The sequence below is a fragment of the Montipora foliosa genome, chromosome 1, assembly GCF_036669935.1.
Source record: "Montipora foliosa isolate CH-2021 chromosome 1, ASM3666993v2, whole genome shotgun sequence".
Lineage (NCBI taxonomy): Eukaryota > Metazoa > Cnidaria > Anthozoa > Scleractinia > Acroporidae > Montipora > Montipora foliosa.
This window is the reverse complement of record NC_090869.1, coordinates 42,944,351-42,965,656: the sequence shown is the minus strand read 5'-3', so window position 1 is coordinate 42,965,656 and position 21,306 is coordinate 42,944,351. Positions and strand designations below refer to the sequence as shown.

The 21,306-nt window shown below is 38.3% G+C and overlaps 1 protein-coding gene across 1 annotated transcript; it reads right to left on the bottom strand.

Annotated features, from left to right (window-relative positions):
* Positions 1-833: 833 nt before the first annotated feature.
* Positions 834-20,333, bottom strand: LOC137999047 (NEDD4-like E3 ubiquitin-protein ligase WWP1). Its single transcript, XM_068844879.1, has 20 exons — positions 20,114-20,333; positions 17,361-17,551; positions 11,500-11,575; positions 11,326-11,421; positions 9,865-10,042; positions 8,881-8,932; positions 8,722-8,806; positions 8,156-8,287; positions 7,624-7,699; positions 7,153-7,224; positions 6,960-7,048; positions 6,776-6,873; positions 5,754-5,815; positions 5,505-5,638; positions 4,766-4,906; positions 4,325-4,445; positions 3,270-3,374; positions 2,859-2,955; positions 2,336-2,408; positions 834-2,252 (listed from the first exon to the last, which is right to left on the bottom strand). Exons 1-20 carry the CDS (start codon positions 20,248-20,250, stop codon positions 2,153-2,155), a joined length of 2,115 nt encoding a protein of 704 aa, XP_068700980.1. The 5' UTR covers positions 20,251-20,333; the 3' UTR covers positions 834-2,152.
* Between the last annotated feature and the right edge of the window lie 973 nt (positions 20,334-21,306).

Sequence of the window (21,306 nt, the reverse complement as noted above, 5' to 3'; positions counted from 1 at the left end):
CCGAGGATCACTTCTCTCATTCGTTAATGATAACTCGCAACGACACAGGTAAAGATGAAGCTAGATGAAATCGTTCAAACCTGAGAAGGAGCGGTTGGTGGGATGGATGCGCTACGTTGAAGATGCTGTAATCTCGAGCTCTGAAAATTGAAAACATGGCAATAAAACGAAGCTTACAATTCAGACCGATTCGCCATAAATCGAAATAAAATTGACGAAGAAAATAAAACCTATCCTTACCTCACTTTTCTGTCATGATTCCTGGGCACTTAATGCATCAGAAATTGTTCCTGAGACGGCTGAGGAGAGCGGTCTTGTCAAGTTTTGTCTTGAACCAAAAAATCAAAACATTGGACCACGAGCCCGCGGCATGAATTTCATGTGTTTGCGGTTATATTATTAAATCGCAAAAGTGCGATTTATAAATCGCACTTTGTGATTTATAAATCGCAATGTGCGATTTATAAATCGCAATGTGTGATTTATAAATCGCAAGATTACGAACTTTGTGATTTATAAATCGCAAGGTTACCAACTGTGCGATTTATAAATCACAAAGTTGATAACCTTGCGATTTATAAATCGCAAAGTTTGTAATCTTGCGATTTATAAATCGCAAAGTTCGTAACCTTGCGATTTATAAATCGCAAAGTTGGTAACTTTACGATTTATAAATCGCGAAGTTCGTAACCTTGTGATTTATAAATCGCAAAGGTAGTTTAATGTGTTATTTATAAATAACACAAAATATAGGGGAAAAGTACTTAAATAATATTTTTACATTTGGCGCCCCATAGAGATAGCAATTGCATAACTCAGAATCGCCAAAAACATCTATAGATAAATTCGCTTTTAATTATTACAATTATCGTACGACTGTTAATGGAACAGGTTAGAGCTATAATACAGAGAAAACGTGGGAAATAATCACTTACATCATACCAAAATAATACTAAAAACCGTTACACCTCTCAAAACCAAATTGACCACAATCGAAACCGCGTAGCACCTAATATCCACAGCAAATATTCCATCGTTGTAGTACAAAATAGTTGATTTACTTGTGCGCGTAAAATTCAAGCTAAGTGAGACATTTATTAAAGAAGCCATGCTAATCATTCCACTATTTGCTTTGAATCTTCACTCCTCGAGTGACTCTCACACAGTGTCTTCATGACACAAAAATCTATTATTTGGACAAGAACTGCTCTGTTTTAAATGTAAATAAAAATAAACGAATGCTTGAAATAAAAACAATATTTCTCAACTCCAGTTATCATTTAAGAGTTAGTCTCTGAGATATTACGGAGTTTAAGATCTACGACGCGACGGTAACGAAAACTTCATTTAAAATTGCAAGTTCAGGTTTATTAATCTTTTTCGTCATTGTGTCGGTTTGTCTAACTCCTAAAAACTAGCGCAACATTCCAGGAATTGAATTAGGAGGTGCGGTGTTGAAGATAAGGCAGAAAATTCAAATTCGTTGCCTTGTGTTCACGTTCTCCGTAAAACTTGAGAATTGGTCATTTCACGATGCAGATTTGCCGAAAACGTGAAAGAAATATACAAAAACGAAAAATGCACGTGCAGAGCGTGCAAAGCTATTGTTTTTGCTCGTTAAATTTGTGACGTTTTTGTTGCCGTCGCGTCGTAGATCTTAAACTCCCTATTGCGTAGATAAAACTTCGTAGTGTACTTCCCTGCATGTCTCCTCACTGGTGTTAACTAACCTACCGGGCCCGGTTGTTCCAAAGCCGATTAACAATTAACCACGGAGTTTATTTCTCTTCTCCCAAATGTTGTACAAAGCTGGTATTTGGCAAAATTTTACATGAGAAAGCCAATCTTGAAAACCAAAAATAACCAAAAGAAACTTTCACCTAAAGTTAAAAAAATTAAATCAGAGTTTAAGTTAATCGGCTTTCGAACAACCAGGCCCAAAATGTGAAGCCAGCAGTTGATCGGAGCCAACTGCTATGTCTTATTACCTGCAAGGGAGGGGAGACTTCAGAATTGTTAAACTATGTGCACACAACTCCTCTTCTCCACCCTTTCTAAGAATGAGTACTTTTAGACACACTCTTATTTCAAATTCCATATACTGAGGCAATGGGATGCAGTGATCGTGAAAGCTAAGCTCCATCCGACGTTTTTATTCTTGAGCAAATCCTTCTGTTTCTTCAATTGCGAAGGTGAGCTTTTCAACTAATTGTTCGTAACTCTTATAAGGTGGAAGATCCAGGCGGTTGAAACTGGAAGGAAAGATATAAATTGAGTTATTGAACATTACTGTCATATAAGCCAAAGCAATAAAACGGCCTGCACTGTTTCTTACCAAGTGTGACTACGCGGCAGCCATGTCTCCTTGCCAACCTTTTCAATACAAAATTTCTGCGGCCCGTTGCTCCCTTATAAAAAAAAAAAAGAAATGCTAAACATGCAATTTAAATATAAATAATCCTCTCGGCTGAAGTTTATTCCCAGGACGAGACTGTAAATAAACCTTGGTTTTTGGATGTTGTGCGACAAATAAAATAGCCATCACACCATCATAAGGGAAGGGATATTATTACGATGACAGGATGGGGGCAGGGGGGAGGGGGAGGGGGAGGGGGGAGGGGGTTCCCCGTTCGGCAATCGTACGGGTAGGGACCCCTGTTCAATTTCACTTGTAGTTTGGTTTAACAGGGTATTTTGCAGTTCGCTTCAGCCACTTTTTCGAACAGCATCCGAGTGCAAAATAAGAGCAGTTCTTACATTCAAAGTAAAGACAATGACCATCAAACGCAGAAGTTCCGAGTGAAGTAAGTTTAAGAGAACAAGGAAACGTCGGGACGGAAGAGTTGCAAGCCACTCACCCATTAGCTCGGCGAAGCCACCAACAGGCAGACGACATGTTCCGGTCACAAACTGTAACAATCGAGTTCTTTTCTCATTGTCGAAGGAACGCAAAGCCTGCGGGAATCCAGGACCAAACAACAGTCAATGAAATTACATAAATTTCGTCAAAGCAGCAGTGCACTCCCGACCGTAATAAACTGGTTAGCGCCAAAGAAAGTTCCATCATTTTTAACACCGCCAAAACGTTAAACATGTAGACCATTTCGCTATGCGGAACAATTTGCAACACAAAACGTGGTAGTGCTTTCGCCCGTCAATGACGGTTCCTATTAAAATTTTGGTTCTTTTTAAAATTCTTTCATGCCACAATGTTATCATGCTTGGTATACATGGTTACACAGCAGCACAGGCAAAGAAATAGGGCATACCTGCCAAAACCACGTGACCTGTTTGCTGTTCCTGGTGTAGTGGCGGTACACAGAGTTGGCCTGCCAGTCATCAACATCAATCTCTTGCATTCCACATAGCATTAACTTAACAACAAGAAAGGTAGAATAAGTAATATAAACGAGGAGACTGACTCATACGTTCCTCAAGACCATAAATTGCACTCGTCCTTCTCAGGAGCACCCAACAAATGATAACGTGAAATATATTTGGGACGAAATGCCAACAAATTCTTTAATTTTCACCTGGAGATCCTCTAGACTTTTCGAGGCTTGTCGAAAATGGTCCCCCGAGTTTCCGAAAAGAATATGTCTTCAATTTTTAAGCAATCGAAAAGGCCAGATAGCTTTTACGGGGAGAAAATGGTTTCCTAGAAAGTTCGAGGAATGTAACTTTCAGCTAACAATTTACGTTCCCTAAAACTTGCGGGCACTTCAGGGAAGAAATCTGAAAGTCGTCGAATTATTCTAGCAGATGAAACTATCAGTTTAAACAGTCTTTAGCCATTACAAGGAACTTGCAAATGTCCCTCGGCCAAGATTAGCAGAAATTGTTATTGGGTGCCCCTGTCTTCCTTTGCTTATCTTTGACACCATGATTGCAGGCAAAAAACACAATGAACTAAAGGGGCGATGTCACGTTATTTTAGGGTGTTTAGGGGACATCTTTTCGGTTATCACGAATTACAACTGACCTCCAAAATGGTAATGTGGAATTCTTTTGCCGATCAAGTTATCGTTAGATCACAAACAAGATGATTCTGAGCAAGAAAAGGCCTTTATCCAATTGATTTGCCATAAACGTGAAAAACGTCGGGCCGACTTTGTTCAAGATTAACCACACACAATCCGTTTCAATTTTGCCCATTTGAGTCCATCCATGCTTCTTTTTCCTTTTGCTGTATTTCTTTTTCGTTGTTCAACGGTTTTAGTGGTTATTGCAATGTTTCATTTTACGTTTTGGGCATTTTGGGTGCCATGAAATCCCATCATTTTGCGTGACATGACCCCTTTAAAATATGTCAAGCACAAGATACCTCTATTTCTTTCTCGTCAAAGTATTGCAACCAGTATAAAGGAACAACTTCATTGAATCCATCTAAGAAAGCTTTTGTCTGCTCTTCAATACCACGATTAAACCGCCACTGGGTCATAAGCCTAATGACAACAACAGTTAATTAGCTTTTCAAAAATACTAAACCAAGCATTACAGCTGGAGTAAAGCAACTTAAGTTAAGGCAACAAAACGCTCCCGATCATTCGAGAAATCCACTTCGAACTTCTTTCTTTGCATTACGCGGCCAATCTTAAACTGATCATTTATTTAAACAGCTTCCATAAAGAAAGAACATAACAATTTTGGGCGCGGGAAACAATCCAAAATATACTTATTCCGCATTAGTAAGTTTGAAGTCTTTTAGCCACTTGTAGGCGTATATGGAGAAGCAAACATCAGGGAATATACTACTTGCACTTACGACAGGTATTCCTCTTTATTTTCCTCTGTAACCTTGATTTCTGATCCGTTGGGTTTTAAATCATGGGAAGTTATTTTCCCTAATAATTCCATATCTACTGTAAATTCCATGTCTAGACCGCATTCCTCTATATTGTTTTCTCTGGTGATGAAAAAAAAGAAGACTGTTAGAATCATAAATCACTGTGAAACCTAAGGTCTCTAAAGTCTACAGTCTGCCACGCTCCTTTGCGGAGTACAGTGTTAGGATTCACTAAACAGTATGCGACCTCCAAGCCAGCATGGTCTAGCAAAAGTCTGGGATATTGAACCATTTCCCCTGCCTCACTTTTCCAGGAAATACTGTGTACTGACCAGCATTTCAAAATTACGCATTCGGGTTACGGTAGTCGTGTTGCTTACGGGTCTCTTCGAATGTCCAATTCGCTACGTCTTTCGTTTGCCAACCGCAACGTTAAAACAGTGAATCTCTTACTCAATGGTTTGACTATTAATTCTCGCGGCGCAGACAATTCGGATGTTGCCTTGCATTCGGGACTCGAAAAATTCTAACAAGAGAAAAATTATCTGCACGTACTTTACGCCAAGCTGTGGGCGAATAAGATGTACATTAAGGTTTTTTAAAAAAGGTAAATGGTATATATGTAGTAGATACACAGCACCTATATTAACATATTCACGACTTAACTGCACTTATGATGGTTGTGGACAATTTTCAGTTAAAGAATACAATTACGTACTTAATCCAAACCAGAGAGTTGTAAAACTCGGGATCAATGGACTCAAGATCCTTCATAGTTTGCTTTTTGTTCAACATTCTTTTGTAGAAGGGAAGAGTGAATCCCCTGTCAATGAACTTTCCATGATAAAGTGCCTGCAGACAACAAAACAACACCACGGTTACTTACTTTCGATCTACCACTTCCCTTAAACTAGTCCAATACCACCACCAAGTGCCTCCGCAAAGAGAAAAGATTGACATTTCTTACCATTGCTATTAAACGACCAATAAATCTGAAGTACTGCAAATGATCGGGATTCACATACGATGCTATAAAAGACAAAAAGAAATGCTTTTGACAGGTCTGAAATTACAAGGCACGAGCTGTGCGCAGATTGTCTCTTGGTGTGGTGGAAAAAGGGAAGCAATCGGATAGGGTCTTCTCCTTCCCTGAAATGTTGACATTTAGCTTAGCAATGGAAAACTAAACGGAAATTTCAAGCAATGATACGCGCTTCAACATGTTTGGAAAACACGTGGAAACGATTTGGCAGCTTACAACAATCTGTGGGTGCTGGCCCTCCGGGGTTGGCTCACGAGCAGTCAGTATTATTATATATAAAAAAGGAACAGATAACAGACGGTTTTGTGTTTTTAAGTACCACTGAGCGAGTATCATTCTTTTGTTGGCGGAAACACAAACTACAATCACTGCATGTATAAAGCCCTTAGATATATACCAGTAGGTGGCTAAATGCAATTTAGGCTAAGTTAATGTTGAGTCAATGCACAGCACCAAACGGTCTTCTCAACAAATGTTTATGACCTGTGGGGTGGCTGCAGGGGCTTGCCTTGCTATGTGAGCTTTAGTCACCATATTTGCTGTAGCTTGCTCTGCTGATCTTTACAGATTACTGCTTTGGTAGCCTTATTTTGCAAATTTAGTACCCAGCCCTTTCCAACTCTCATAGGAGTCGGGTCAAGGTAGCTATCTCCACTGAAGTTCCTTCAGTGTGACAGTGATCGTTGGTGGCCGCTTGCAGGGCTGGCTCCTGCTCACAGGGTTGCCATGGAAACCCTCTTGCTATGCCTTGTATTTTCGCGGGGCCCCCAGCGACCTTTGATTGCACCAGTTTCCAAGCTCATCTATTGGCGATAAGTTTAAATATATCAAGACTGAACGTAAGAGATACCACCCAGTCACCTTCTTCCTGATAAATACCAACCCAGATGGCAAGATTTTCATGCATCCAAATAGTGACATCAAAGAATAGCGAAGATCTTCGTTACCTGGATTAATCTGAAGACTATAGTTACTCTTATTGGCATATTCAAACAAGCAGTACATTGGATTTAAGACTTCGTGTGAAAGCAAAAAGAACCACTCTCTGTTGAAAAGAAAACAAAACAAAAGGAAGGCAGTCAAGATTATTTTTCAAACTGTAATGGCATGAAAAAGCCAGTGAAATCCCACCTTGCAACGCCGCCATAATCTAAGCCCTCCTCTCCTTTAAAGATAATATAAAGCCTGCGACGTAAGTCATGTGGCGCATAACGCATGACCTATTACAAAGACAAAAAGGATTAGACAAAGCATCTTCTGTGTTATTTTTCACATAACTGACAAAAGTAATACCATAATGACAAGAGACACCATTGTAACCAACCTGCTGAAATGAGTCCTCAAAGATATTGGTCCTGTTGACAGTAATTTTTACATGGCTTGGAAGAGTATTGGCCTAAGAAACCAAAAAAATGAATAAAAGTTAATCAATCTCACCATGTTTACCGGTACGTTATTAATTGCAGGACCTTGTTGAAGCCAGCTTCTTCTTCAAAATCTCTCTCATGTACGGCCTAATGAAAACTCCGCATTTAATAAAATAAGCCTAAAGAAGCGTACTGGGATATTGCTGATTGCTGTTGCACACTGAGATACTGTATTATCGTTCCTTTAACATTATCATTATTTTGTATAAAGCAGTTAATTATTAGAAACCATGCTTGACACGAGTAAAATATGCACTGAAAGATCATCTATTCTTGAGATCCCTGTAGAATTTTTGCCCCTCAATTGAACCAATCAATGATACTGTTATGAGATTACCACCTACCGGCCACATAAAATAGAAAAGTACCTGGCAAAGATGTCTGAATTGCCCAACTTTCCATCTAAAGCTTCTTTCATAGGCAGGACCACCAGCACCTTTCATGCTACAAAAACAAAGACAGCAAAGTAAGCATTCCTTAACTTAATAAAAAGTGCCGTAAGTCTCCTAGTCTTATTAAAGATCTAAATTGAAAAACGGGTCACACTAAAACATTACCTCCTTACAAACAAAATGGCAGTACTTTTAATCTTTGAAACAAGATACTACTAGTATTGTAGCTGTCTCACCTTACAACAAAAGTGAAACCTGGATAAAATACATCATTTCCTTGGTTCAAATCAGAGACAAATAAAAGACAACTGATTAGCTGAGGGTGGTCGAGGAGTAGGAGCCTGACCCTCAAACAAACAGCTGACTATTCTCACTGATGATTTCATTCACATTCCCCTCAAATGTGGCTCCTCGCAGCACTTTTGAGGAACATAAAACATCCCAAATTAACATGTACACGACAGTCATGCTGTTAAAAACTGGCAATAATATTCTACGTTTCACTTACCCAACAGCAACCCCTGTCCTTGGGTCATTGAAAGTTGTTGTGCGTGTATTGTGATCAACAAAGTAAGGAATGCCTTCATTTGTGTATCTCATTTCCCAGCCACTTGGAAGAGGTGAGTCTGAACCCACCATGCTGATCAAGAAAAAAAAAACAGCGAATTATTTAATACACCTCAGTGCATCGTGCCAGTCATATACTGCTCCTCTAATTGCAAAAGAAATAATACACAAATACAAGAAATTACATAATAAAAAAAATAATAAAATAATAATAATAATAAGGCCTTTATTATGGAGGCTAACGTATTTCTTGGTGACCCAGTACTTTTCTACATGGCCCTCAATCCAATCAAATTGGGATTTAAAAATGTTGGTTTTTGAGGAGAGGGAAAAACCGGAAAACCCGGAGAAAAACCTCTCAGCGCAGAGTAAAGAACCAACAACAATCTTTACCCACATCTGGCCACAAGTCCGGAATTGAACTCGGGCCACAATGATGGGAGGCGAGTGCAATCACCACTACACCATCCCAGCTCCCTAAAAAACACTCTTTATAGCTGTACTTACACTTGAGTTCTAGGATCTTCCCACTGAGTTGCCCTTGTATTATGGTTGACAAAGTAAACTCTTCCATTGCCTTCAACTCTTTTCTCTGCAAATTATTACATTTCTTTAAGTTAACATTGATAAAATTCAGCAAAGGTAAGTAGACAAAATAAGACTCACCCCAGCCACTTGGGAGGGCACCAAGGGGATCTGATTCAGCGGTACAGGCTGTCTGAATGGAAAAAAAAAAAAGCACTCCACATGTTTAACTTGCAGAAAATGGTGCCGTGAACTATTACAGCCCTCCTTTTTCATTCCTATGACAATGCTTAAGTTGCAAAACTAAACATGGATACAATGCTCTCCCTTATTTAATTTTCTAAAATCTTGCTCTGAGGCCTTTGGCTAACCCAAGTTTGGAAGCAAAAGGTTCTGGGATTTCTCTGGCAGGGATAGACATGAAACATGTACGCTGTTTGTACAAAATAGCTTGGTGGTTATTATTTGAATTGCATCTATTTCACAGGAATTGTTGATTAAGCCAATGATTGCACAAAAGGTATTTCTTTGTTTTTGTTATTAATTTTAAACAATAATTATTATTGCGTTTCATTCAAATTTACATTTTTCTTTATATATTATTCACTGTGTGTAAACGTCAGAGAGTACAGAATAAAGTTGCTGAGTTAGACAACATTGGAAAAATATTATAGGAATCATTTGAGTAAGCCTTTTTAGATTGTCCTAATACTTGGAAATAAAGTGTGAGATGTCATAAAAACAACCAAAACAAGACTACACTGCAGAAGAATTGTATCTATGGGAAGCAGGGTTGACATGTGGCAGTACTCAGCTTCCACCAATGCAGCTGAAATTCAATTCCAAGTAACCACATAATGTGTACATGTAAGTTGTATATTCTGCTCTTCAAGGTTTTTCTTTAGGTACTAAACTTTTTGCCATTCCCTTATTAAATCAAATTTAATTTTGTGTGCACTTTTACCAAACAATGCAGAAATTAAAAAAAAAAAACATCACTATTTCTTTTATGATATTATTATTGTCCCATTTAGGTGCTTCCAATTTAAGTAAACCTAAAGAAAATTCTCAGTATTCACAGGATGTAACAACATAATTTTCCTTGAAATATAAATATAAACTAACTGGGAGAAGGAACCGCTGCTGAAAGTTTTGTCTCTCTGTGTTTATTAAAGCTCTATGCTGCATCTGCCAGTTTTCATAATTTCTAACTGTTTCTGCTGTTGGACGCTGCCACGTGGTGGTTCTTGTGTTGTGATCAACATAGTAAGTTCTTCCCCGTTGGTCTGTTCTTCGCTCCCAACTGAAAGACAAAAAAATTAAGAGTTGAAAGTTATGTTATTTATGGCTTATGTTTAATTAAAGAAAGCTTTATAGAAGATTTGGTGACAAAATCTTTCATCTCAAATACAGTGTAAACCCTTAGAATTATAAGAAATAAGTATAATCGTTCTCTGGTAAAAAGTTTAAAAAGACTATGAGCTTTTGACAGACTGACCTGCTGTCTTCAACGGATAAAAACGTGTAAAGAAAAAAAGCGAAAGAAGTTTTAATATAACGAAAAATTTGCATAAATTAAAGGATAAAAGCATGTGGTAGAAAGAATGTTAAAAATGCTAAGAAAATTAGTGTTTCTTTAATTAATTAAGAGAATGTGATCTTGCATAGGGAGCGGGCACGAATTGTCCGCTCCCTAGACAATATCACATTCTCTTAAAGAAACACTAATTTTCTTAGCATTTTTAACATTCTTTCTACCACATGCTTTTATCCTTTAATTTATGCGAATTTTTCGTTATATTAAAACTTCTTTCGTTTTTTTTTCTTTACACATTTTTATCCGTTGAAGACAGCAGTTCAGCCTGTCGAAAGCTCATAGCCTTTTTAAACTTTTTACCAGAGAACGATTATACTTATTTCTTATCATGAATCCTGGTAACGGATCTTCAATATTTTTACCTTAGAATTATGATTGCATGTATTGAAGTATTAGTATTCAAGAAGCCAGCTAGCAGGCAAGTTCTCACTTTCATTATCCAAGATTATTATATAGATACTTATGAAAAACAAGGAATTTCCTTTTTGCAATAAATCATATCTTCAATGCGTGCAGTGAAGATACTGGGGTATTATTTTTATGTTACACATGTGAGGATATAGGTGTTGTCATGCTACATGTAACTAACATGATAAGCCAATAAAAAGTGATATTCGCCTTCCTTGTAATATACTTTTCTGCTGTAATTAATACAATTTTTCCTCTACTACATTAACATTTTTGACTCTATTTGACATTATCTCATGATTTGTATTTGTATATCTAGTTTCGTGCTTAAACACAACATGCATGTTTTAGCAGTTGATGACCACTTTTTTGCCATTTTGAATAAAAAAAGTTGTCTTTCATCTGTAATAAACAAAACATTATATGGCCACTTGGGGATATGAAGTTTATCTTCTCACGCTGACAGTATCTCGCAATCAATCATAAGACATACTATCAGCACTTCAGGTATAACGTGTATCTCCACATGGCCATGAGTAATATCCTCTATTTACGACTAGTATTATTAAAAACAGACTTACCCAGGGGGTAAGGGCTGAGGTCTCTCCCAAGCAGTTGTGCGTGTATTATGATCAACGTAGTATATCCTACTGTGTGGATCAACACGTTGCTCCCAACTGAAACAGCAAAGGTAGTCTTCCTTAAATTAAGAACAGTCAATTTCTTCTTGCCTACAAAAGTTATTGACAACCTACCCCGGAGGGAGAGGTTCCTCATTTGCTTGTCTCTGTCTTGTTGTTGGTGTAGATGAAGAGTTCAGGCTGTTTGCAACTGAAAAAGAGTAATTTTTTATATTTATTTAAATCTCTACTTTTCACTTTTCTCTTGCATAATCTTCATATCAGGGTTAAACAAAAATATGAATTTTTGATGAAGTAGATACAAGTTAGAAAAGAAAATTTTAAGTGCTACCCATCAACTATGGGTAACCAGCAGTTGTCCATAATAAATAATTATTATTTCAATTAACTACTAACAACAGTATAATATGTAATTAAATTACTATTGCAATAAACCACCAAGGTACGCAGTTCATGATGTGGTTTAACAGGTAGCCTCCATTATTTTTTAAAATATTAGCCCAAATAAATGTGTTCTACAGTGTAAACGTAACTTTTTCACAACCCACATCTTCTGTTTTGCCAAAGTCCACAATCCATGAGCCACATAAAATTGTTGTTTACATTTATTAATGGAATAGATTCCAATCAAAACCAGTAAACAGACCCTCTACAAGCTTCTACGATGGTATTTAAAAATATTTAATGCTTTTTCTTAAAGTGCCTATAAAGTAAAAAAGTGCCCCAGTGATAACAACAATCACTTCCTTTTTGTCTTCAGATTTTGAAAGTGTGTTTGCTTAAGCCCTGACTGGCAAAATTTTGACCATTGATCTTTCTCCAAAGGCCGTTTACTTTGAGTGTACTGTAACTTTTGGATTTCACAGTCCGCCATTATAGCGTAAGCGCAGCTTATTATACATGCAAAATGCAAGTTTTTAAGTCTGAAAGCCTAAAACTCCTGTGCTGCATATTAATTCTGAGGCCTTCAACATCATTTTCTCCTTGATCCAGCTCTCTTACTGATGATAGTAACGAAAGTGTATGGGCCTCAATCAAATTACGTGGAAATAAACTCCTGCATTTGTGCTCTTTCTACAAACTACCAAGTGCCCCAGTATCACGCACTGATTATATCGCAGATATTCTTGCTGATCTTTACCAGAGAACAAGACGTAGCTGCCCGTCCGTTGTGGTCTCTGGGAATTTTAATGTTAGTGACATAAATTGGTCCACCGATCCACCTATGATGTTGAATACCTTCAATAGCGGATGCTGAATATCTATTAAACTTCCTAGATGACTACTCTCTTACTCAGTCAGCGACACAAGTCTCTCGCCCAGCTTCTGGTAAGACTCTAGACCTGGTCTTGTCTTTGGCACCTTCACTGGTGTCACTGTGCAGATCCATTCCGGCATGAGCGACCATGATTACAATCAACACTATGATGACCATGATTACAATCAACACTAAACCATCTCGTCTGAATAAATTGCCAACAAGGTCCACCCTTATAACCACATGAACCTTGAGGGCTTTAAGGGTTCAGCTGCAAGTATCAACCAGGAATTCTTCAATTCTAATCCAGATGCCCGCTCTGTAAATGAAAACTGGGTCATGTTTAAAACTTCTCTGGCTACAGCTGTTGACACTTTTATTCCATGGAAGATGACCAAAGCTAAATCCCCCTTACCTTGGGTGACCAAGGCTATCAAACCCCAAATGAGAAAAAGGGATAAATTACATTCGCTAGCCACCCATTCGAACAACCCTTCGATTAAAGCATCATACAGAAAACAGAGCAATAAAGTTGTGGATATGCTTCGGTCATCACATTCTGACTATGTCAACAATAAGATTGGAGGGAGCTTGGATTCTAACCCAAAACAGTTTTGGAATTATGTCAAGTCTTGTAGATCTGAATCCATAGAAGTTCCAACACTTCAGAGCAATAATAACCTCTATGTCTCCAGTAAGGACAAAGCACAAGCCCTAAACAATCATTTTGAATCTGTATTCGTGGATGATGACGGTATTCTACCTGAAATTGGTTTACCTAATTATCCGCCAATTCCAAATCTGTCATAATATTTGATGTAAATGGTGTCAAGAAGCAAATTTGCAATTTGAATCCAAACAAAGCATGTGGCCCGGATAACCTGTCACCTCGTATACTGAAGTTATTAGCTGATGAATTGTCTCCTGTACTCACGTTTCTTTTCCAACAAAGTTACGATTTCGGCAGACTACCTGATGACTGGTCAAAGGCCTCGGTTACACCAGTATATAAGAGGTGTGGCAAGCAAGATCCAATAAAATTACAGGATTATTTCTCTGACTTGCATATGTTGCAAGATTATGGAGCACATAGTACTTAGCCACGTCCACAAGCACCTGTCCACAAATAACATCCTTTGTAAACACCAACATGGCTTTACGTCCAGACTGTCTTGTGAAACGCAACTGGTCTCAGCCATTCACGAGTGGGCTTCCATTCTTAACATCAAGGGTCAAGCTGATGTTATCCAATTGGATTTCAGCAAGGCCTTCGACAAAGTATCCCATTCAAAGCTCTTACATAAGTTAAGTCACTATGGTATTCAAGGTCAAACCTTATTGTGGATAAAGGGTTCTTATGCAACCGCTCCCAAAGTGTCAGTGTAAATAACATGCACCCTACCCCGTGCAAGGTTATTTCAGGTGGTCCACAAGGGTCTGTCTTAGGCCCCATGCTTTTCTTGATGTATATAAATGACATCATGGGTGACATCAAGTCAAATATTAGACTCTTTGCTGATGACACCATTATGTACCGACAGGTTATATCGCCTGCAGATCATCTTATCCTTCAACAAGACCTTGACAGACTAACTTCATGGGCCTGTCTTTGGCAGATGGAGTTTAACGTGAAGAAATGCTACCACATTTCCTTGACCAACAAGCGAGCCGTTGTCATGCTACCATACTACATGCATGGTCAGGTCGTGGAACATGTAACCTCTTATGTTTAACTGGGTGTTAGATTAACGAGCAAGTTAAATTGGAAAGAACACTGTGATAAAACTTCCAACAAAGCCAACAGGTCTCTTGGGCTGGTCAAACGGACTTTAAAACCGTGTACGCCTGAAGTCAAGGAAAGAGCCTACAAATCACTTATTCGACCTTTACTAGAATATGCAAGTGCTGCCTGGAATCCACACACAAACAGGGACACTGAAACTATCGAAAAAGTCCAGCGGAGGGCTGCTCGTTTCGTCGCGCATGATTACAAGAGATCTACAAACTCACAAGATCTTGTAAATCAACTTGGTTGGGACTCCTTGGAATCCAGACATTTGCTGACTCAAGTGACTCTTTTCTATAAAATCAAAAACAATCTCATAGATCTTGAATTCCCATCTTCTATCCAACCAGCTCCTAGATCAAGGATCCAACATGCTATGCTCCAGCCCTACTCAAGTGTTTTGCCGCACAGTTATTCTCCGTTTGTACGAACTGTTCGGGTATGGAACAAACTGTCAACTCAAACAGTCCAAGCTAAGAACATTACTTCTTTTAAGCCACTAGCCATGTGGGACATTCAGAACATGAAGACCCCGAACCACCTGAAAAGAAGTTTTGAACTATTTACATTAATTTACTGTTTCTTTTATACTTTAAAGATTTATTGCGGATTATTATTATTATTAAATTCGTTGTTTTATATCTCCCAGTGTTAGCCCAGCTATTTTGGGAGTATAAGTTCCAAGTTCCAAGTTCTTTCAAGATATCAAACTTACGGTAACAGTATAGTATTCTAATTATAATAAGTTTTTGTTCAAAATTGATGACGTCACAAACTGTACACTTGCCTGTATTTAATCCTAAAATTGAGAATTTCTCTGAAAATATTGGATGGGTGTTGTTTTAACTTCCACATTTTACAATAACCTACATCAGATAAGGCATGAAGTGACACCCATTAAGATGTTTCCATGGCAACACTCTCGCTTCCAGTCCCTCTTTGCAATGAACCAAATATCTCAGGTTTTGAACAGATAAGTACAGGCTGAAGGTCTGACTTGAAATGCATCTGCTGCCCATAATGCTTTACACCACTATATAAGCTTACCGAGAGTGAAAATGTCTTATTACGACAATAAACGACAAAATCAATCCTGCTATAAATAGACCCAGCAGCAAATGGTTGCCATGGAAACAGCATAGAGGGTATCATTTTGTGCCTTACTTGACATAGATTACCGCTGCCAAGTTTTTAGCAGTTGTCTCCTTCCACATAGTCTTCTGTGGTTTAGTGGTCATCGTGAATGTCTCTGAATGAAGAGATATCAAGTTCTAATCCTTATTGGGCTGCCTTCTTTGAAAAGTGTGTATACAAGGCAAAAAAATCTTAAACATGTGCAGGCAAATCAAAACCCAAAAAGAAATAAATAAATAAAAAAAGTCAGAGCCAAATTCTATACTTTGTTCTATGAACAAAGTAATAAAATGGATTTTCATCTTTTCTGAAAGGGTCAAGGAGATTGTTACTGGTATTGGGTCTGTTACTCCCACAGTGATAAAGTATCTGAACTTTATCATTCCACTATTACCCCATTTTACCATAATTGGTCAAAAGAGCTGTAGTGCCCTGTTTGACAGATTTAGAGCAGAGCACATAACAGCTTAAATGGGAGTTTTTGAATAAAAGGAACTGTTTGATGCAAAGCTTGAGAAGTTACCTTGTCATCGCTTGTCGCTCATAATTTTGTTTATCCAGTTAAATAAGGACATGTATTTGAATGGTTTTATCTCTGCTGTTTTTGCCATTCACAACCGCCTTATTATGCAATCTATATGATTCCCAGTCAATGCAAGAAGAAGCCAAGATAAGTACTAGAGAATGGCATAATGGTCGCCCGGTCGCCTGGGGCACCTTATTTGCAAGCATGGGCTACCAAATATCTGAAATGGGCACCTCACTTATCACAAGGTGGTTCATCCTCACTTTCTTGTAAATTTGATCCCAGCTGGAGATTAAACGAGAAAAAGGCGATATGTATGGTTGATGAGAACAGCCGCTAAGCAAATTCCACATATAAACGACTCTTTAACTTGTAAACGTGTTCAATATTGCTAAGGGCTTTCGTTGCATTTCCTCCTTCTAACGTATGGAGACCAGGTTGCAATGTGATTCCCAAATATGGAAAACCGACATGATGTATTGTTGCAGAAAGCTACGCGACAAAGAAAACCTAGGACCTTAGTTAAACGTGGTATAAAATGTGATTTCTTAAACTTGAATTAAATGCTGAAAGAAAATATTACTTGTTTTCGTGATATCTGCACTATGTATAAAAATCTTAACGTGCTGCACGTGCGAATCTCCTTTTCCCCGCTTTAATTGCTGAAGGTTTACTTGGTTTTTTTCCCGGTGACCAAGCAATGGAGCTCTTGCAACAAGTAAGCAATACTTTTGCTTCTCGTGTCATCATTCGGAACTCAAGTATTGCTATTTTTTACTTCGTTTCTAAATACAACGTTCACTGTCATAACATACACACCAGTTTTTGGTAAGTCATGTGTGGCACGCAATTCTTGGCTCTTGAAAAATGACTCAGGCTACTAAATTTTAATGTTGGAAACCCAAGGGCTTCCGAAAAATTTTCTTAGGCAGCATCCTTGATAGTGGGAAAATAAACCCATTGTTGAAATGTTTAACACATAACGTGCAGATTTTTCCTTGCCCCATCGGTGCTTGGACAAATACTACGCAATTCTAAAAATATCCACATGTATTAGATGTTAAACCATTCAATAAGGTCTATTTATCAGTACCTACATGTATTGAACATTACATCAAGGTCTAATCATAGATTGCCATAAAGTATGCTAGGACATGAGATAATCCCAGTCAGAGTGAAATCTATAAAAAAAGTTACATAACACAATCCAGCTATGATGTCAAAAACAAGTTCGCTTCATTAAATATGTCTACTAACAAGAGCAAATGTACCTGGCTGGGATGTAGGGGGCGCTGGTGGAGTTGATGATGTGGCATTGGGCCTGGTATTAACTCGTGGCGAGGGATTCTGAGTGGTGGTGGTAGTTGCAGATGATGTCCCTAAAGCTCCAGTGCTTACAGGCCTCTGTCGAGATGATGACTGCCTACCATGTCGCCTCTGCACCTCTCCATCACTGGCTTTACTGAAGAAAGCACAAAAAAAATCAGGAAGCTTGTACAAAATTCTTGACTGTGGAAAGAATTCCATGGAATTCATGAAAAACACAAGCACAAAGGAAATGACCGCCAGAAATATGTCTGTGCTCTATGTTTTATAGACTAAAGCGATGCTTGCTTCTGATATTCAAAATACAATAGTGGCCCGGTATTCTAGATTTGCTCCCATTAAATTTTGCTAAATACGGAACAAAGGAAGTAAGTGTTTCTGAGGCCATTGAAGTCTGGTTGGCTCATTCATAACAACATACAACGTATCGGTGAACATGCTTAGGGTTTACAAATAAATTCAATGGGTGACCCAGTCATAGGGATTGGGCTGTTGGTTCCAAAATAATGTGAGTCTACCAGACGGGGCATGACATCATAGCGAAACCAGTAAGGCAAGGGAGGGTGAAACACTAATGTAGCGAGAGAGAATAATAAACCATTCCTGGAATAACTGAATTATTGTTAGCACTCCTCAGCTACACTGGTAACCAGCCGCAAAGTTTCTAAATTATCAGCATTGTGAATAATGTAGTGACCTTCCTCTAAGGTAGCTAACATGAGGACCTTGAAACTACTACGAAAACCACCGATCTGTGGAATGGCTGGGAATTTACGTGTCTCTGCCCCGCCCACTTTCATTTGGAAATAGTTCAAATTCTTAAGAGGTATTGGCAGAACTGTGCGTGTATAGAAAGCTCTATAATCGTGGAAAAGCTCTCGGAGAAGACTTGAGAATGAAGAGTATACAATACATTATCGGAAAAGGGAGAGACTTCACCACATGTTTCCTCGTGGGAAGTTTTTCCGAGATTGCCAAAGAAAACAGAGATAAATTTTGAAAATGTGTTTTTCCATTGTTGCAGTTGTTAAAGTGCCCCTAACCCCAAAATGTTTTTTTCGCTAAAATGAATCTTTGCACTTGTTCGAAACGCATTGCGGCAATTTTTTCCTTCTTCTAACAAATTCTGCCATTTTATAGGCTTCGAAAGTTGCGAAAATCCAAGCATCTTTTGTTCACGACCGAGTCAGAAGGGGAGTGGGTCTATTCCTGATGTGACGTCACAAACTGATTTACATTGCATTAACTCTTTGTAAACATGCATGCAAAGTAGATTGTGACGTCACATCAGGAATAGGCCCATTCCCCTTCTGACTCGGTCGTGAACTAAAGATGCTTGGATTTTCGCAACTTTCGAAGCCTATAAAATGGCAGAATTTGTTAGAAAAAGGAAAAAATTGCCGCAATGCGTTTCGAACAAGTGCAAAGATTCATTTTAGCGAAAAAAACATTTTGGGGTTAGGGGCACTTTAAGCCCGTGGGAAAGGAATTTCATCAAAATGTTTAATGCAAGTGGGCGGGGCAGTGATTTGGTAAATCGGGGTCATTCCACAGAAATGACAACCTCGTTTGACACAAGGCTTCGTTAACACTTGAACAAGGTTATTACCATTGTGGCAAGATATGTGTAGTTGAGGTAAGTTTTGTAATCATTAAAGAAGCAATAAAACCTCTTAATGTCTTTGCTGTCGGTCTAATAATTTCATTTAAACAACGTGAAACACTCCAAGCCATTCTGCGTATACAAAAGGTGCTAAAGAAAGACCCTTTAAAACTTTCACTGTTAAAATAAACACTTGCGATTTTGTACAAAACAGATTATCCAATTTCTATGTTTTTTAATGATATTTTGTTATTCACTTTAATTATTTTGGACGACTGAATTAAATTTTCGGACAACCAAAATCTGAACGTTACTCGTCCAATGGACAAGAGGAATAAAAGAAACGTTTTTTGCCCTATGAAGACAACAAATTGAATACTGTTCAGGGGCCAAAGCTTCAAAAATGCATTTATCACAACAAAAACAACTGTTGTTCCTGGAACAAACTAAGTTCTAGGCTGGCAAAATTAGAATTTTACATGCACAAGACAAAAGAAACCTTGTGTTTGCAGTGTGTTATAATTTCCTTCTAATCAATGATCGATACACGTAAGTAAATACGGCAAGCTTCGGCACGCAGTTCATACAACAGTTATCAAAATATATTTCATGTAAATTACATGATGATCAATTGGATGAATTACGTTGTTAACTTTGCTCAATACGCTGTCGAACTCCGCCTCTGTGCGTAGCAAAATTTCGCGTACTTAATGGCGAAAGAACGTTATTGATCACGAATTTTCGTTGAGGTGTTGAAAACCCAATGAAATTTCCCCTAATGTTAAAGCGAATTATCACTCGAAACACATCAAATTTTCCCTCGAATTTTCGCTCAATTTTTCAATGAAGTCGCACATTTCACTTGCATTACTTTTGCACAGTACTTTAATTAAGTAACCTTTGAAAGACCTAGCCAAGTCCTCATCAAATTGTACAAACCTTGACTGACAGTCTCTCTAAAGGGTTCAAGGATAGTTTCTGCAGATTTTTCCATAATAATTACAAATCTTATGCATAATGCTGTGGTGATCAAAATCCAATTTAAATAAGAAGCACTATCATGACAAGTTATTGTTTTACAGTAAAGATTCTTACTGTTGTGACTGCCTGGATGGTGGGTGGCCATTAGTTGAAGATGACGACCCAGCAGCTGCTGTGGATGGACCATTAGCTATTGGAGTTGGTGCTTGTAAAACTGCTCGCCGAGGAAAGTGTCTCATGTTCACGCTCATTCCATCTAGTACAACCTCCAGCACTCCTGTTTGGCAAGGAGTGCCATTCTTGTCAAGGACAATATTAAGTTTTAAATTGTAATTTTCCACTGCAATAAGAATAAATGCAACGATTAACCCTCACCCTCAGAAACATTAATTTTGTAGATGGCACATGACCTTCCCAATGATATTCATAGAAACCAAAACACTTTCAGTAATAACAATTTAATACAGGGCTCGAAATTAACGAAAAAATCCAGTTGCATTTTGCGATAAGATACGAAAATTTAGTCGCAATTTCGCAAATTTTAGTTGCAAAATCGCCGCGCTGCATTGTGTTGTCAGCGGTTTAGCAGAAAAATATGAGCCCGCAGTACTTGTGTGTAAAGAAACTGCTGAAAATCGCGAATGATCGAAGGAATGGAGCTGTGCACGTAACATCGCAGCTAAATTACTATACAATTACGCTACCTTCAGAGAAAATTCACAGCAAGAAACAAAATAATTTTGTCATTTATTTGTTTGTTTATTTTAGCAAAGTAGCAGCAAAGTGGCAACTGCTAAACCTTTTGTTTCGAAAGAACGAAGGTGACAACAAGTCGCAAATTTGCGACTTCTCCAGATATTTTAGTCGCAAAGGGAAAAATTTAGTCGCAAATGCGACCGTATTGGTCGCAATTTCGAGCCCTGTAATATCAATTTCATTTAAGTTTCAAGGTTATTAAGCCACGCACAAGTGCTCTGCTAATTGGGCAGACTACAAATCAACTGAAATCAGAACAAAATATTGAAATCAAATATTGTTTTTTTCTTAAGAGAGGGGAAAACCAGAGTACCCGTGGAAAAACATCTCAGAGCAGAATAGAGAACCAACAAAATCAACCCACAGATGGCATCAAATGTGAGAATCGATCCCAGGCCACACTGGTGGAAGGAGAGCTTCACACCCCTGTGCCAACTGTGCTCCCTATGAATTTCTTTCATATGTAAGCTATATTAAAAGTAAAGTAGCAAGTCAAAGTCTGCTTACGAGCCAAGCGGCCCATCAGAGCTTATCCCCTGGTATTCTGTGGC

Bases quoted from the DNA above. Each gene is read 5' to 3' on its own strand.
- LOC137999047 (XM_068844879.1), bottom strand. From the start codon at position 20,250: ATGAGCGTGAACATGAGACACTTTCCTCGGCGAGCAGTTTTACAAGCA. The intron at 8,933-9,864 runs GTTAGTTTATAT...TTTTCCATTCAG, and splicing joins AGCAGCGGTTCCTTCTCCCA to ACAGCCTGTACCGCTGAATC. The intron at 5,816-6,775 runs GTAACGAAGATC...TGTCTTTTATAG, and splicing joins TAGTCTTCAGATTAATCCAG to CATCGTATGTGAATCCCGAT.